Source organism: Ursus arctos, unplaced genomic scaffold (assembly GCF_023065955.2).
Source record: "Ursus arctos isolate Adak ecotype North America unplaced genomic scaffold, UrsArc2.0 scaffold_17, whole genome shotgun sequence".
Lineage (NCBI taxonomy): Eukaryota > Metazoa > Chordata > Mammalia > Carnivora > Ursidae > Ursus > Ursus arctos.
Genome location: NW_026622841.1, coordinates 16,909,010 through 16,924,821, shown reverse-complemented (window position 1 = coordinate 16,924,821; position 15,812 = coordinate 16,909,010). Strand labels below are relative to the sequence as shown.

Genomic DNA, 15,812 nt, shown 5'->3' with positions numbered 1-15,812 from the left:
GAAGGGGAGGGTGGGTCAGCTCGGCAGGCCAAGCCCGCATCCGCAACCCTCCTCTCCCCCCCGCCGGGCAGACCCGCCCCGCGGCCGGGTGAGCCCCAGAGCGCCGCTGGAGAGGCCTGCGGGTGGGGTGGGCGTGGGGGCAGAACCCTGCCACCCGGCGGCCCGCCCCCCAGGCCGGCCTGTGATTGGCTTGGGGGGCGCGTGTGCCCGCCCCGGCGAGGCGGGGAGGGTCCCCTCGGGGCGCCGGGTGGGAGGAGGCGGAGGACGGGGCGGAGAGAGCTGGGGCCGCAGGGAGCGAGCGAGGGGCGGGCGAGCCGGGTTCCGGAGATCCGAGAGCAGGCTTCGAGAGGGGCGGAGAGTGGCGGCCGGGCAAACGGGGAGGGAAAGCCCGGCGGGCTCCGCGCCGCCGCCCGCTGCTCGGCGCTCTCTCGGGACCGCCAGCCCGCACGGCCCCGCAGCCTTCCGGGAGGAAGCGGCGCAGGCAGCGGCCCGGGCGCGCGCTCGGGCTCCCTCACCTGCCGGCGTCCGGCGGCTCCCCCGGCGGGACGCGCGCAGGCCGGGCGCGGAGGAGGAGAGAAGACCGGCCGCCCGCGCCGCAGCCCAGCCGCCCGGGAGCGCCTCGGAGCCCGCGCGGGGCACCGGCTCCATGGCGACCGGGCTCGGGGAGCCGGTCTACGGACTTTCGGAAGACGAGGTGAGCGGCGTCCCCTTCCCGCCTGGGACTCCCCGGGGAGTTCCTGTCCCGCGCCGGCAGGGAGTGGGTACTGGGCCGACCCCCGGGGTGCGCGTCCCCCGCGCCTGCGGCGGAACCCCAAACGCGGGTGCGCCGGGTGGCTGGGGCCCGACTGGGGGCTGGTGCTCGGGCCCATCTGCCCGGCGCTCGCGCCCCCCCCAACCCCCAGCGGAGTGCATTGTTTGTAAATTGAGCGGCGCGACGCCCTTCGAGCCGGGGTTCGCTCGGCCGCTTCCCCCAGCCTTGGGCGTGGGAGGAGGGCGCGTGCGCCTCTGTAGCCCCCTGATCCCCCTCCTCTCCCAGCCGCGTCTCCCGGGCTCTTGGGCAACTTTCCGCCTTTCGCCCCTGCAGCCCGGGAGTCCATGATGTGTGTCACGTCTGGGTCTCGGCTGGGGGCCCGCGCCGCGCGGGGGAGCCCCGGGCCGCGGAGGAACCTGAATTGTTCTCCACCCCCCTCCCCCCGGAACTTTCCGGTGATAGTGTCGGCAAGTGCTCTGATGAGTGTGTGCTTATCACGGAGTGGGCAAGACGCTCGAGCTGGGTTGCAGAGTCGAAACCAGGAGTGTGGATTTCGGGGTCTTTCTGGTAGGGGAGGACGGCCAGCATGGTGGCAGGTGCTACTGGAAACTTGGAGGAAGCTTGCAGCCCTGCCATTTTTTTCCCCCTCCCAAGGATTCAAAGCCCGGCACCTCCGGGGTAGGTGGAGAGACAAAAGCTCAATTGATCCCCTTTATTAATAAAGCAAATCAAGTAAGCCACACCCCCAAGGCTGTAGGTTTGAGAGGAAAGAGCTTTGTTTTTACCCTCACTCTCTCCTCGCGGTTTCCCACTCCTCCCTTTGGAAACGATCCTGCTACATCGCTGCCTAGCCCTCTCTCGACCAGCCACGCTCGGCTCTTATTGGTGTGTTGCTCTGCCAAAAAGGGGGGTGGGAGGCCTGTCGCTGGCGCGGCGTGACCGGCAGGCTGGATGGAGCAGGTAGGAGGGGTTTGCCATCTGGCGGGGTGCGCGCTCAGGTCTGGCTCCCCTTTCGAGAGGTGAATTTACAACCCATGGAGCATTACTCAGCAGGGAGGTATTTCCTATCCTGGTTGTGCATTTCATGAAAAGTTGATGCCTGGAAATTCAAGGATTTCTGGCTTTCTCTTCTTCCTCTCCTTTCTTTTCTGAGGTCCCCTCTTTCTCTGGTGCTGGGGGTGGGGTTAGTGGAGAGGCTATTATCTAGACCTGCCCACGTTATGGCTTCTCTCTCACCGGCTTTCTTGCTCTGGTATGGGGTGTGTGTGCGTGTGTGTGCGCGCTTTGTAAGTGTGTAATGAAATAGTTACCTTGGGGTGGGGAGAGTGTTGGTATGACTTTTTTTTTTTTCTTTACAGGGCTAGGTAAAGCTTGCTGTGGTATGTAGTTTATCAAAGAATGATCACAATGCAAATAATGTGTGATATACGTTTTCGATTATTTTGCCATGCTGTGCTCCTGTAAAATAATTTCCCTTTTTGGTGCAGTTACCTGGGGATGGGTGAAAAGGATCATTGTTTCTTTCACCCAGGGGGTTCTCCTCTCCCAGGCTTCTCTCCCCAGCTCCACTACCCTTTGAGAAGCTTTCCCTTTCATTCTGTACTTCTCCGTTTAATTAGCAGCCCTAGATGGCTGGCAGTGAGCTTTTAGAAAGGTGCCGAGATACAGACATTCCTAAACAAAGGGCTTTTGAGGTATTGTGGGGGAAGACAGCTGCACTTCAGCTCTGGTCTCTCTTGTTCTAAATTACATGATTTTTAATAGCGCGCTCAAGAAAAATACATCGAGTGTTTTCGGAAATTCAGCTGGATAAACGAGTCCAATGCATGTCCCTGTTAATCCTTTGTTTACATTTATATCTAGTGTCACCATCTATCTAGCATACATCTTGCCTCTTTAGATGAGTTAACTCAGATCTTAACTGGTGTCCAGTGTGAAAGTGAAGGATGGAATATACACAGAATTGGTGTGTGTGTGTGTGTGTGTGTGTGTACGGGTTCACTCCTGTATGTTGCTAGAGGGGTGTTGGGCTGTGGGGGAACAGCATGAGGTGATGAGAAGACATTTTCTTGATTGAGTGATGGCAATGTTGCGAGTACTGTTGAGTTCCCCAGCACGTTATATTACAGAAGACAAGTCGCATCTGTTGTCTTTTTTCAGCTTCTCCTCTCAGTGAAAAAAAAAAAATAAGACAGGACTGTTTTGATGACTTCACATTTCTGTGGTATTTGCTTTTTATGGGAGGTTTCGCACCGTCAGGTTAGCCTTTGGAAAATCAGAGAACGCCTTCGTAGAATATTAACAAATTGTTGAATTTGCGCAGCTTGTTTTGTCCCCCTGAATTAGTCAGTGTAAGAAAACATGAGAGATCTTCACGGGCTCTTAAGGCAGACCCGCTGCTGAAACCGGTGGCGGGGTTGGTATTCCAGGGCGTGTTAAATGAGTGCAGTTCGGTTTGCACACTGCGGGCGCTTTGGAACATCACACCTGAAGATACTGTGATTGGCGACATAAGAGTTACCTTACACGTCTCTGAGCAAAGCTGGCACCAATACCTAGCACATTTCTTAAAAAGTCACTTTTCATTGGAAGTTGGTGGAAAGCATTGTGTATTTGGAGTGCGCTTAGTGTCCTGTCCCATCTCAGCAAGATGTCTTTTGCTCTAAGGACTGCTGGTGATGAAGCATTGGGTGGGATGCTGAGACGGAGGACCTTGCTCTTAGGTTCCCCCAGCTTGTAGAATGAAAGGGGTTAATAAATAGGGGCTGTGCTTGTGTGAGTGCACAGATTTTATTTTTTGTGTCTTTCTGGCTGAGGTGGCGTTCATAGCTACTGACTGAAGTCAGGTCACCTTAGGGAGACCAAATTTGAAATTGCGGTCAGATGACGGACTTTGGTGTTAGAGAGATTAGCAGATTAGCAGAACTTGTGATGCAGGGCCCAGCCTCAGATTTGGTTTGGAATCAGAGCAGTTGGACTAGTTGCTGCATCTGGCTTGGTTCCTTGGCGGTTTTTTGTTTTGCTTTTTGTTTTTATTTTTTTGGCAGTTGGTAGCACATTTGGGCAGTTTACTTGGGAATGTTATTGTTAACTTCCTGAGGTCTTTTATTACAACGTCTTAGAAAGGTGTCCTTTATTGAAAAGATTTCTGGGGGAAATAAAGGCTCAAGTCTGAATGACAGCTTTCTTACTAGATGTGGCAGTTTTTGAGTGGTTACAACGAGGCAGATGGCATAGAAATGAAGGCCAGGCTGACCTGGGATAGTACTTTGACACCCTCCCTCTGTGTTTTATGCAGACAAGAATAGTTGGCTAATGTTTCATATTGCCTACTCTGCACCTAGCTCTTTGTTAAGGCTTTACGTCCTTGCTGTCTCATTTAATCCTCATGACCCCCCTAGGAGGGGTGCTGAGATTGATGGATCAGGACTGGAGGCTCAGAGATGTTAAGTGACCTGCATAAGGACACACAGGAAGTGACAGAGGCAGGATTTGAACTCCATTCTGTTGATAGCACTAGTTTTCAGCGTTCTTCCTCATTCCAAGTGCGAGTGTCTTTAAAGGGCTTCAGAGCTAGGTTGTTGAGGTTGATTGGCAGTGGAGATAAACGTCAGAAGTTGTAAACGGAAGACTTCTAGGTCGGCATCGACCAGGAGGCTTGCTTAGTATGGTCTCTACTGTGTTTCAAAGCTTGGAAATTTTTTCAGAAAATGGCAAAAATCTGACCTCGCTGGGGCTCCATTCTCACCTGCCAACAATTAGTGGGTCCATGTTGTGGCCCTGGAGATGGGATAGCTGTGCTGTAGTTGCTAGCACCCCCACTCCTCATTCTTTTAGGGTTCCTTTTACTCCCTAACAAACCTGTAAGGTTAAACCGTTGGCATAGGTATATTTTCTTGAAGATGTTGTCAACTTTAAGATGCAACAGGATTTTATGGACCACTAAGACAAAAAAACTGGTGTTGCACAATGATAGACCATTAATTTTGTGAACCATCCTTATTTCAGGGTGTTTTGGAATTCCTGACTCTCATTAGAAACCTGGGATGCCCCTGGACCGTCAGATTTAGTACGTTAGTCATTCAACACTTTCGAGTCAGTTGCTGGTCAGGTTTCTTCTGCCTTTCTGTTTTTGAGAAAAGGGGTCGCATCCGGGAAATTCTCCTAACTGGGCATTGGCAGAGAAGACACGGGGAGCCTACAAGCTAGACCACCTGAGTAGCGATCTGTAAGGAATTCAGGGTAGTCGTTAATTTTTAAAAAGTGGTCTGTGTGTATTTTCAAGAGATTACTTGAAACCCTGCATGCAATCTTTGCAGCTGTGCAAAACGATCACAAGATTGCTTTTGGAAATTAGTTAAGATATGGTTTGGACTAAAGGTGGATTCTGAACAGCCGTTTTGTAGAGGGAGATAAAACCAGCCCATTTGTTCCAGCTCTGGATGCTTGAACCGAGTCTAGCCGTGCTGCGTGGTGTGCTTTATGCCTAGGACGCGAGCATATTCCGGTTACAGTCTGCACTGTGGTGGCTAACATTTAAGAAAAACCCTTAAAGGGTCTAGGTTTTACTGTGACATTTAAAAGCGATTTTATAAACTGGCGAATATAATGTATTGTCTTCAACTTCTACTCTCATTCAATTTTTATTTTCTTCAAGGGCTCTAAGGCATTTGTAGAAACTGACATTTTAATTTATATTCGGTTTTCTTACGTCAGAAGGTTTTAAATGATGTCATTACTGAAAAGCAGTTTCCTTAACTTAAGGAATAAAAATAATTTTGTTTAAAGGGGCGAGGACTGTGGCAAAACGGGAGTCCCCAGCCCATCCTGGTTTCTTTACCGTAGCAGAACACAGTTTATAGAGAAGTGGTTGAGTGATACTTGGGCGTCTCCTCAGTGCAGCGAGGACCCACATCTCCAGCAAACTTCCTTGCAAAGTTGTTTTCGTGATATTGGGAGCATCAGTATACTTGCCGTATATTCTCATAGCCTTCACCAAGCCTATCTCCAGGAAGAAATCCCTGACGTTAGAGAATGATGTCACACATCATTGCAGCAATGCTTTTGGGATGCTGTTAAGTTGGCTGCACTCATTGTGAGGGAAGAAACTTTATGCTCGTTGCTAGTTAACTCGCCTTCCTGCATCGTGCAGTTACTGAACACAGAAGCGTGGTAGTACGTGACTGGTGAAAGAAACAAATCAGTTTCTCTTTGACAGATTGAGATCATCTTAAAATTTTTATTTTGAGTTAAAAGGTTTGTTTGAACAGATTTTATTGGTGCCCTTGAATTTTGGGTCCTAGATGAATAGCAGCAAAATGAGATTTTAACTTAAGAGTTTTCAGGTGTTTTTGATGTTGTAGGTCTTTGAAGTGTTTTTGGCTTAGTGATCTATTGGCAATAAACTATCCTTTTGACAATCCATATTAAAGAGGATCAAAATAATACATGAATAATGATGAAAATAAGTATTAGGATAGTAGGATTGGTGAAGGCTATATGAGAAGGGTAGCCAAATGTTACTTTCTGTTTTTGTATTGTTTCTCTTCCAGGTCACCATATAAACAAATATATCTCGCTTTCTGACTATAGGTGGCAATGTTTGTACTGTTTCATGATGCTACTCTTGGTTGGGGAGTTGCCTCTTGGTGGAATATAGAAATGAGAGCTGAATTTAGAGGTGAAGTAAAAGAAACTAGATTTAGAAACCAATATTTCCCCACAAACTAAAAAAAAAAATTGTTTAGTAAAAACATGTAAGGTGATTGTCAATGTGAGCAGTATCAAGAAACATCCTTTTACCCAGGGGCTATTAAATTTGGAAGAGGAACAGGCATTTGGATCTGGGGGGAAAAAAACCCCACAAACATGCACACAGAAAAGTTCCTTTGAGAACCATGGTCACGTCCTTTGTTCTTGGGTGCATAGAGACTTCTTAAAAAAAAAAACAAAAAACAAACTAGTTCTGCACGGACTGTTCTGGAATTGTTGTCGTTGACTTTGAGGAGGAACCAATAATTATCACCACTCCCGAGTATTTGATTGCTGGAGAGCTTCTTGATTCCTGAGGTAAGACTGTGGCTCAGGCTCTAGCAGAGAGAAAACCAGCGGTGGAAAGATCTGGGACACTTAATTTCATGAATACGTAGGACCTCGTTAGAGGTGTAATGATTTGTTTTGAACCCGAGTGGCCTGAATGCTGGCTATTATTGTAATACCTTTAGGTGAGGAAAGCTATATTCCATTAGCATATTTGGGGTAACTAGCTTAAACTCGACCCTCTAGTCGACTTTTTCTCCCTGACTCCAGAGTCCTGTATTGATCTGAACTTGCCAAGTGTAATGGTGAGACTCTCCGATTCCCTCGCTGTCATCAAATTCAGTGTTGGGTGACTTGTTGGCAGGCAGGCATCCACTGAGAGATTTTGTATTTTTAAACCTCCTGTTCACCAAGCAAAAAGGGGCCATTGAAAAGTGCCTTTGTTCTTTAGGAATTTTTTTTTTTTAAGATTTTATTTATTTGAGAGATCTAGAGAGCACGAGTAGAGGGAGGGGCAGAGGGAGAGGGAGAAGCAGACTCCCCGCTGAGCAGGGAGCCCAATGTGGGGCTGGATCCCAGGACCCTGGGATCATGACCTGAGCTGAAGGCAGCTGCTTAACCGACTGAGCCACCCAGGTGCCGGAAAAGTGACTTTGTTTTTAGTGTAAGATGCTGTGATGTGAAATCCATGATGGAACTTGGAAGGGCTCGTAGGGATCATGGTCCCATGAAGGGGATAGTGGGCCCATCGCTGGTCCGGGTGGTGTCCTGTCACCTGCGATGTGTCCGCTGTGGTGGACCGAGGCTTCCCAGGCACATGGGAGTGAAGTTCGGATGGATTGCATGAGTGACTCAGGAACGTGTCTGCCCTCTGTCTGCTGGGTGGAGACCGTGTGCTCTTTCTGCCTTTGCGCGTGACTGGCCGCCTCCTGCGGACCCCCGTGGGGACCCTGTGGTGCAGCGACAAGGGCAGAGTTGTGCCTGTGAGTCTTGGTCTGGCCTCTGTTAGCACGGTTTGCACTTTCCAGCTGCATCCAAGGCCTGGCCCTTCTTGTCTTCCGTGGATGCCGCTGTGGATCGTGGTTTGTACTGTGCCTTTGGGAGCGCGGTGAGGCCGGACTGGTGTGGGGGTGAAGCGCCTTCGCGGTGGGAGGGCATTGCCATCGGGGAGGGTCGCCAGCACATTCGTATCTGGCGGGAAGTCCCACCAGATCGCCTCTGTGGCACATCTGTTGTGAATTAATGTCTCGAAACGCAAACCTAGTTTTTTCAGTGATCTATAGGATTTCGAATGTTCCATGGACGTTTTGGCAACTGTGTTAGAAGTCACCAGCCTGGGGACTCTGATGGAGACAGGCTTGGGTCACAGGTAATGGAGAAGATGAAGATCGTCTCTTTGGATTTTTCCTCTTTATATGAAGATGTTTGTTGAATGGGTCAGTTTCACTTACATGAATGTGTCTTGTTTTTTTTAAATACTGGAAGTTATTCTAGTCTGGTGCCGTCCCCCCCTTATCCCCACCCCCCCCAAAACAAAAGCAAGCCTAAGCTATTTAGAGAATTTGCTGAGTAAGCTCTCCCTGTGTATCTCACGCAATTAAAAGCTCCACATACTTACTCGCAAATCTCCCAACTACCTTTAGAACCAGAGTCTGGAGTCTGTTGAAAACCCGTGCTTGCCCCCCCCCCCCCCCCCCGCTCCATTTTTTTTCTCTCTCAGTTAATAAGTGATTCATCTTCGGTGTTAGTCTAGTGCCAACTTCATCTTTGTCAGTTTGGGTTGGAAAGGGGAAGGAGTGTGAGGTTTAAAGAGAAAGCAAAACTGAGAATCCGTTTGCTTCCTTTTATCCTCCTCCAGTTCCCTTTGTGCCTTACGGCTGGGGTGTGATCATTGACTGCAAGCAGAACCGCAAGCAGGTCGTTCCTAAATTTTGAACCGGCTGTCGGTCCTCCCCGTTTGTTAATAACGCCAGAGGGTAAATGGATGTGGCTTTTGTATTAAGCTCTGTCTGGAGGGAGCTGGACCCTGTGTTATCTGAGTTCTAGAGTATGTTGATGCCGATAATTGAGAAATTGCCTTTGGAAGAGATGTCTTCATTTCCCTGGCTGTTATTAGTGAAAGAGAACACGTTGAGCTTGGCCTTAGGAGCTTTTCCTTTCCTCCTTTGAGAAGTGAGGTAGAGAAGAACATCGTGCAGCCATGGGGTGACTGGCAGGGTGGGGAGGTATTGGAGAGTATTGAAAAATGTAGAGTGGTCACTACTCATCTAACTGGAGAAAGCAGGTTACAGAATCTTGGGTGCGGTCCCATTGTGCTTAAAAGTATTTATGTATAGGAAAAAATGACTGGGGATGTATCCCAGGACGTCCATGGTGGTTTTCTTTGAGCAAAGGGATTTCAGGTGATTTTCATTGCCTTTTAATGTTTTTTCTTATATTTTTCTACAGAGAAGTTTTTCTCAATATAAAAGTAAGTTTCAAAGTGAGATAGAAACCTCCCAGATGCTTGTAGTACTTCAGGCTTTGGGTAAAAATGAGAGCACTTGCTGAGAGCAGATACTGATAGTGTGTGTTCCGTTGAACGTAAGTTCATCGAGGGCCCGCCGTGTGCTCTGTATTTAAGGATATCAAGGTCATCTCGTTGCCACTCGTGCCTTTGAGGAGCTGCCCGCCAAGATGGGAAGCGGAGGGATAGGTGAAGGATGGGACATTGTTCAAAGTGACCAGGAAATCAGACGACTTTTCACTTGTAGCTTGTAGAGCAGAGGTCTCGTTTTCTCCATTGTGGACACTTCAAATTTGTATTTACGTCCTTCTGTGCATTACAGTTGCATAGAAGTAATTTAAATCTTTAGTAATGTTTTAGGTTCTCTGAAATTTTTTGTGTGCATTATAAAAACCAAACTGAAACCTGTTTTTTTTTTTTTTTTTTTTTTGTGTGTGTGTGTCTTTGGGTTTTGCCTTAGCGTCTTGCTGGTGCAGCCCTGAATCGTTTTAGATGTCAGAATGGTGCTGTGCACAGCTGTGGTCGCCTGGGCAGGTATCTAAGTATCTGGAAGCTGCTCTTTGTTTGGCCTTGGAGCAGACTTGTAATGTCCATATGGTATCAGTACATCCGAGTCCGTTTCATGGTGGTCCCTTCCCAAACAAAAGGGTGCAGTTGACAGATGTCACGTTATGTGTCATCTGACCCTTGTCTCTGTGTGGTTCCCCCCCCCACCCCGCTGCTTTTAGTATTTCTGACATAAGGATGCATCTTACAGTTGATCTGTGTGCTTAATGTGGTCGTGGGTTCCTTGCACTCATACCACACTCCCTCCTTCCTGTCCCCAAAGTTAACAGCCTACAGAACTGTGGTGCTAGAGTTGGCCGATCTCAATATGTGTATTATGGTAGATTATTGATAGTTGTCATGGAGATGAACGTTATCTCTTGCTCAGTTACGATGGGTCTGTTAAGCGCCCACCTGGACAGTAAGGACTGTGCCAGCTCAGTGGTGTCATTAAGGAATCAAGTTGCATTCTTTACTCCACTGTCGAAAGTCTAGCCCTTTTCAGAGATCTACGGGTCCTCGGGCTACTGCAAGCGGCAGCCAGAGCTGTGTTCTTTTTTCCTGCTTGCAGAGCAAAGAGAATGGCTTCCTGTGTCTTTCTCTTAAGATTAAAGAAATTTCATTCCCAGAAACACCCAGGCAATCTCTTGTGTTCCATTGGCCACTGAAGCTTCGATCTGCTTCTCTCTCAACTAGCTAATAGCAAGGAGGGGATGGAATTCCCTTTAGTGTTCTGAGGGTCTACCCCTTGAACTAAGGTGAAGTCAGTGAGACCCTACGGTCCACCTGTTGGAAAATTCATCCCCCTTCAGATACATAGACGTTCAGAAATACCCATGGCTCCCCTTCTCTAGGGAGGCAACCCAGATATTCATCTAAGTATTGCAAGGATCTCTAGGTGACATACTGTCCCTTCTCTTAAATTTGGAACGAGTTTTTTTGATTGTTTTTTTTTTTCTTTTTTTAATGGTCTAGTGACTTATGGCTGAATAGGTTAGGTCCCCCAAACATCAGCCTACAATGGTAAAGAAAGAGTAAGATACTACAATAAACTTCCCACTTGGGAGAGGGGAGAAATCAGAAAACTCAGTGTGGTAGCTGGCGGATCAGGACTAGCAAGGAGTCCTTGGCTTGGTCAGCTTGCCTGGCAGCTTCTGGCTCTGCTGGATTATGCCCAGTGTGAGGCCCTCCAGTGGTCCCTGTCCTTTGCAGCTGCACCTGGATGGGGCTGGCGCTGGCAGACTGCCCCTTCCTGCGTCCTGCTGGGTGTGAGTTTGAGGCTTTAGGGTTGTGTGTTGGGGGGTTGAACGGCCATGGACTAGCGTCATCTGAACCTGAATGTTTGGCAGTATTGCTCCTGTGAAAACTTAGCGTCTGAGTTTGTTTTCTCGTCAGTTCCTTGGGCTGATGAGAACAGCCAGTGACCTTATCTAGATGAAGTCTCTGGTTCTGGGAATTTCTGTGTCTTAGTGACTGGTCTCCTGCCCTGTTCATTCTCAGGGCTTCTGCCTCAAGGCAATTTGAAAGGAGCCTTGAATGAAGAGGCACACAGTTTGGGTCCAGGAGCCAGCCAGGCACTTGAACCCGCTCTGCGTTTGCTCTGCCCATTCAGAATGATCAGCTTTCGCAGACCGGGACTGTGGGACCCACGGGACCCTCTACCTGCTTCCTGACGCAGCCTTTTCAATTTTATTTATAGCACTTTTTTTTTTAAGATTTTATTTATTTGGAAGACAGAGCACAAGCAGGGGGAGGGAAAGAGGGACCAGCAAACTCCCCACTGAGCGGGGAGCCCAACACGGGGCTTGCTCCCAGGACCCCAAGATCATGACCTGAGAGTCAAAGGCAGACACCCACCGGAGCCATCCAGGCGCCCCTTTATAGCACATTTTATACAAAATCTGTTATAGTTAGGGCTCTTGATGGCAAGCAGCAGTGACCAATTCTCATGAATTTAGGCAAAAAGGGATTTATTGAAGGCATTTTGGATAGCACAGAAGTATCTGTCAAGCTAGAGACCTAGGCCTTAGATAGCAGTCAGGGCCAGGGGAGGCTGGGCACCCCACATCCCAGCCAGAGAACCCTGGCTCCCTGGCACTGAGTGCTGCCTCCGACCCCGTCCTCTGTCTCCGGAGGCTGCGTGGCCGCACTCCTCCTGCTGGGGTTGCACCAGCTCTCCTCTTTTTTTTTTTTTTTTTTTAAAGATTTTATTTATTTATTTGACATAGAGACAGCTACTGAGAGATGGAACACAAGCAGGGGGAGTGGGAGAGGAAGAAGCAGGCTCACAGCAGAGGAGCCTGATGTGGGGCTCGATCCCAGAACGCTGGGATCATGCCCTGAGCCGAAGGCAGACGCTTAACGACTGCGCCACCCAGGCGCCCCAGCTCTCCTCTTTCTTACCCGTGTTGGGGGTCCTCGCCACCACTCCGGCTTAGTGATTCAAGAGAAGGGCTTCCAAGACCCAGACATGGTTATACTCACAGTTATGGTTTATTACAGTGATAGGATACAGAGCAAAATCCAAAGAAACAGCTGCCTGTAGTGAGGTCCAGAGGAAACCAGGTTCTGAACTTCTGGGAATTTTCTCCCGGGGCGGCGCATGGGATGTGCGTAATCCCTCCAGCGGCCGCTGTGACACCACGTGTGCAATGTTGTGCACCGGGGAATCTCCGCAGAGGCTCCACGCCCTGGGGTTTTCTTGGGGGCTGCTCCTGTAAGCACCCTCTCTCCAGCACTTTCTACCATTGCAGACGCCAGGAAGGAGAGTCGCTGTTCAGCCTAGACCACGCAGTGGGCACAGTCCAGGCACCATGAGCACACTTCTCATTTAGGGGACATTTTGTATCTGTGGAGGGAACCGTTGACAGTTCCCAGACACCAGCCAAGGGTCAGTCTGGAAAGCAGGCCTTTGCAAGGAGAGCAGTCTTGGGCCTGCTGCACTGCTTCTGGCCTGCGTCCGGCCTCTTGGAGGCCTGGGCCAATCTCGGTCATGTGCCAGCAGCCCTTGCTGCCAGGGGAGGGCTACGAGGGGTTTGTTCCTCCCTTCTGAAAGTTTTGGTTTCTGTCGTGGGAGGTGGGCCTGGCTTCCCACCAGAAGTCACACTGTGGGGGAGCCCCAGACGTAGGAATGGTTTTCAGACACTGGGCGGCACAGCATCCCCCTCCTCAGAAGAAGACCCCGCTCGGCATGAATCAGGCCCATTGTAAATGTCACATGAGTGTTCGTGGTAATGAGGCGATGCGGTGTGTGTTTTGAGCATTTGCCATCCCTGCGTCAGGGAGAGGCTGTGACATGTTTTTGTGTCCTCGAGGAGGGCTGAGTGCCCCCCCCGCCGTGCTGTAGAGGTGCGGGCCCACTCCAGGGGCCTCATAATAGGGGATATGATAGGGGTTGAGCTGAGAATGAATGCGGTGTTGCCAGCTACTTGAGGTTTGGAGACAGAATATTCTAGATGGGGAATAGTGAACAGGAAGGCCCCAAGATAAAAATGAGCTGTAGGAGCAGAAAGAAAACCAGAGTGGCTGGAGCATGGGGGGGCCTAGCAGGTAGCGGGGTCAGAGAGGGGGATGGAGGAGAGATAGGGAGGGCCATGGCAGCCACTGTGGAGGGCTGGGGTATCCTCAGTGCAGTGGGAAGCCATTGGAGGGTTTTGGGCAGGGGAGTAGCGGGATCTGGGTTGTTGGGGGGAGGACAGGAATGAAAGCGGAGGCCAGTCAGGGAACTGTGGTACTGGTCGGTGAGGAGGTGTAGCAAGCCGGGGTTCGGGGGCCGGGGTGGGGAGGTGGAATGGGTGGACTCTGCATAGGCTGGGGAGGGATTGCTGGGACTTGACAGTTGCAGAGACAGGACCTAGGATTTTGGTGTGAGCAATTACGGAGGGAGACGAAGTCGGGAGATCAAAAAGGTCTGTGTTGATGGACTCAAAGTAATACAGCTACGAAGCTTCAGGGTGATGCCAGCAGGCACGTGGATATGAGTGTCTAGACCCCAGTGGAGCTCTCAGGGCGGGGATGGGACGTTGGGGCCCTTGGTGTCTAGTTGACATTGACGCCTGGGACTCGGGAAGGTGAGGACTCGGGTGAAGGAGCTGGCAGGCCCTGGGCGAGGAGGGTGGCCACTGGGGTGGGACTGGCCAGCATGGCTGGTGCTGTGGGGGACGAGTGCCCGGAGGCCTGGGGGCAGATGCGTTGGTGGGTTGGGTGAAAACGGAGGGGTGGGAATGGACACCGTGGAGAGGAGAGTGGAGACACGTGGGGACTGGAGGAATTTTGCTGTGAACACGAGTGGAAACCTGTGGCTTCCAGAGAGCAAGGAATGGGTCCTGGAGGATGTTTTCTGCAGTTGGGAGACCCCAGAGTGTATTTGTGTGCAGAGAGGGAGAAATTGGTGCAGTAAGGGGGTCTGCCTACACAGTGAGCTTGGTGTGATCAGGCTGTGGGGTTTCTGGGCCTGCATTGGAAATCATCTCTGGTTGTGTTGGCATAGGGCGACCCTTCAGCTGCCTCAGGCCGAGGAGGTGGAAACGCTAATACGTCAGTGCTGCCCTCCTTCTGCCCAGCGAAGGCCAGGTGATGGTGGACAGGGGTCATGAGTGTAAGTTTCCCTACAGTTGGGAAGGCACGGAACACTGAGCACCACACACAGAGCTGCATAGCCATGCTGGGCCCTGGGACCCAGCCTCGTGGCAGCCAGTGCCGCGCGATGCCCACCTAGTTCATGCCTCGTGAGTGAAATCACAACTCAGGATTTTAAGACGCACAGAGGAGAATTGAGAGAGTTTCTTCACCTTTCAAATAGGATATCAAGCTTGAGAAGTCCCATTCTAATGCGTGGTTGATAGCCACGGTACACGTTCTGGGGTCCTCGACCTTCTCTCTCCCATTGCCCTGACTCTTCGAAATGCTTTCATAGGCTTATGTTTTATGTATTCTTTAAAGCAATAGGATTTATATTTTATATTTTATATATTCTTTAAAGCAACTCAGTCTTGTTGGAATGAGGCTGGTCTTAATACTCAAAAAGGTTAATAATTGGAGGAAGGGGGACACCTGGGTGGCTCAGTCAGTTAAGCATCTGCCTTCAGCTCAGGTCACGATCCCAGGATCCTGGGATCCAGTCCTGCTTTGGGCTCTTTGCTCAGCAGGGAGCCTGCTTCTCCCTCTGCTTGCCGCTCCCCCTGCTTGTTCTTGTGGTCGCTCGCTCGCTCTCTGACAAATAGATAAAATCTTAAAAAAAAAATAATTGCAGGAAGGGACAGGAATGCCCACTAATGGCCAGTTTTATGGATAGGATGAGGTGGGTTGTTGGCAAGTCCAAATCCCATAACCTCCCTGTTGCTCCAGGAAGGAGCACCTGCTCAGTTTTCTTATTATTGTGGTGATTTTAACTCCTAGGCAACAAGGACCATGCCCTTCTTTGCCAGGCAGCCTGAATTCTGGAGTCTGCAAAATGGCGTTTCAAGCAGGTGCTCTGGTGGGGACAATGACAGTTTCAACCGTTTCTTTGCCCTTCTAAGAATCTGTGGAAAATAAAACCCAGGGTGTGTCAAAGGATCAAAGGCGAATCTATGCCCTTTTGTTGAACATATTTGCCTCTTTGGGGCTTGGAGAGGCAAGAGGTCTGTCTTTTCAGTTAGAATTTTACCTATTCTCCTTCTCCCAAATTCTAGGTGAAGGAATAGACTAGAAAAAAGGGATAATCTCTATGGCACAAACAACTTAGGATTCAAAAAGATCTTAAAAATGATTTTTTTTTTGGCCAGCTGATCTGATGAGATTGTCTGATCTGCAGGTGTCTTGGATGGAGTGCACACCTCCCGGGCCTGATGTTGTGCTGGGGATGGAGGTAGCCAGGGGCATGAGGCTCTGGCTCCAGGAAAGTGTCTGATCTGTTCGAGAGCAGCACGCAGACAGCGATCGCACGCGGTGGTCTTTGAAGTAGCAGAAACAATTGTATGGGATGTTGCT

The 15,812-nt window shown here is 50.0% G+C and overlaps 1 protein-coding gene across 3 annotated transcripts in view; it reads left to right on the top strand.

Moving 5' to 3' along the window:
* The first annotated feature begins 327 nt into the window (after nucleotides 1–327).
* The window catches only part of NEDD4L (NEDD4 like E3 ubiquitin protein ligase), a 332,508-nt gene continuing 317,023 nt past the window's right edge, over nucleotides 328–15,812 (top strand). For 2 of the 3 annotated variants that reach the window (XM_057313371.1, XM_057313369.1), the window contains exon 1: nucleotides 329–694. In XM_057313371.1, the coding sequence (XP_057169354.1) occupies nucleotides 647–694 (48 nt within the window). In that variant the 5' untranslated portion in view covers nucleotides 329–646. Of the gene's footprint in view, nucleotides 695–15,812 lie in introns of all 3 variants that reach the window. The other variant, XM_057313368.1, reaches the window with a different exon arrangement.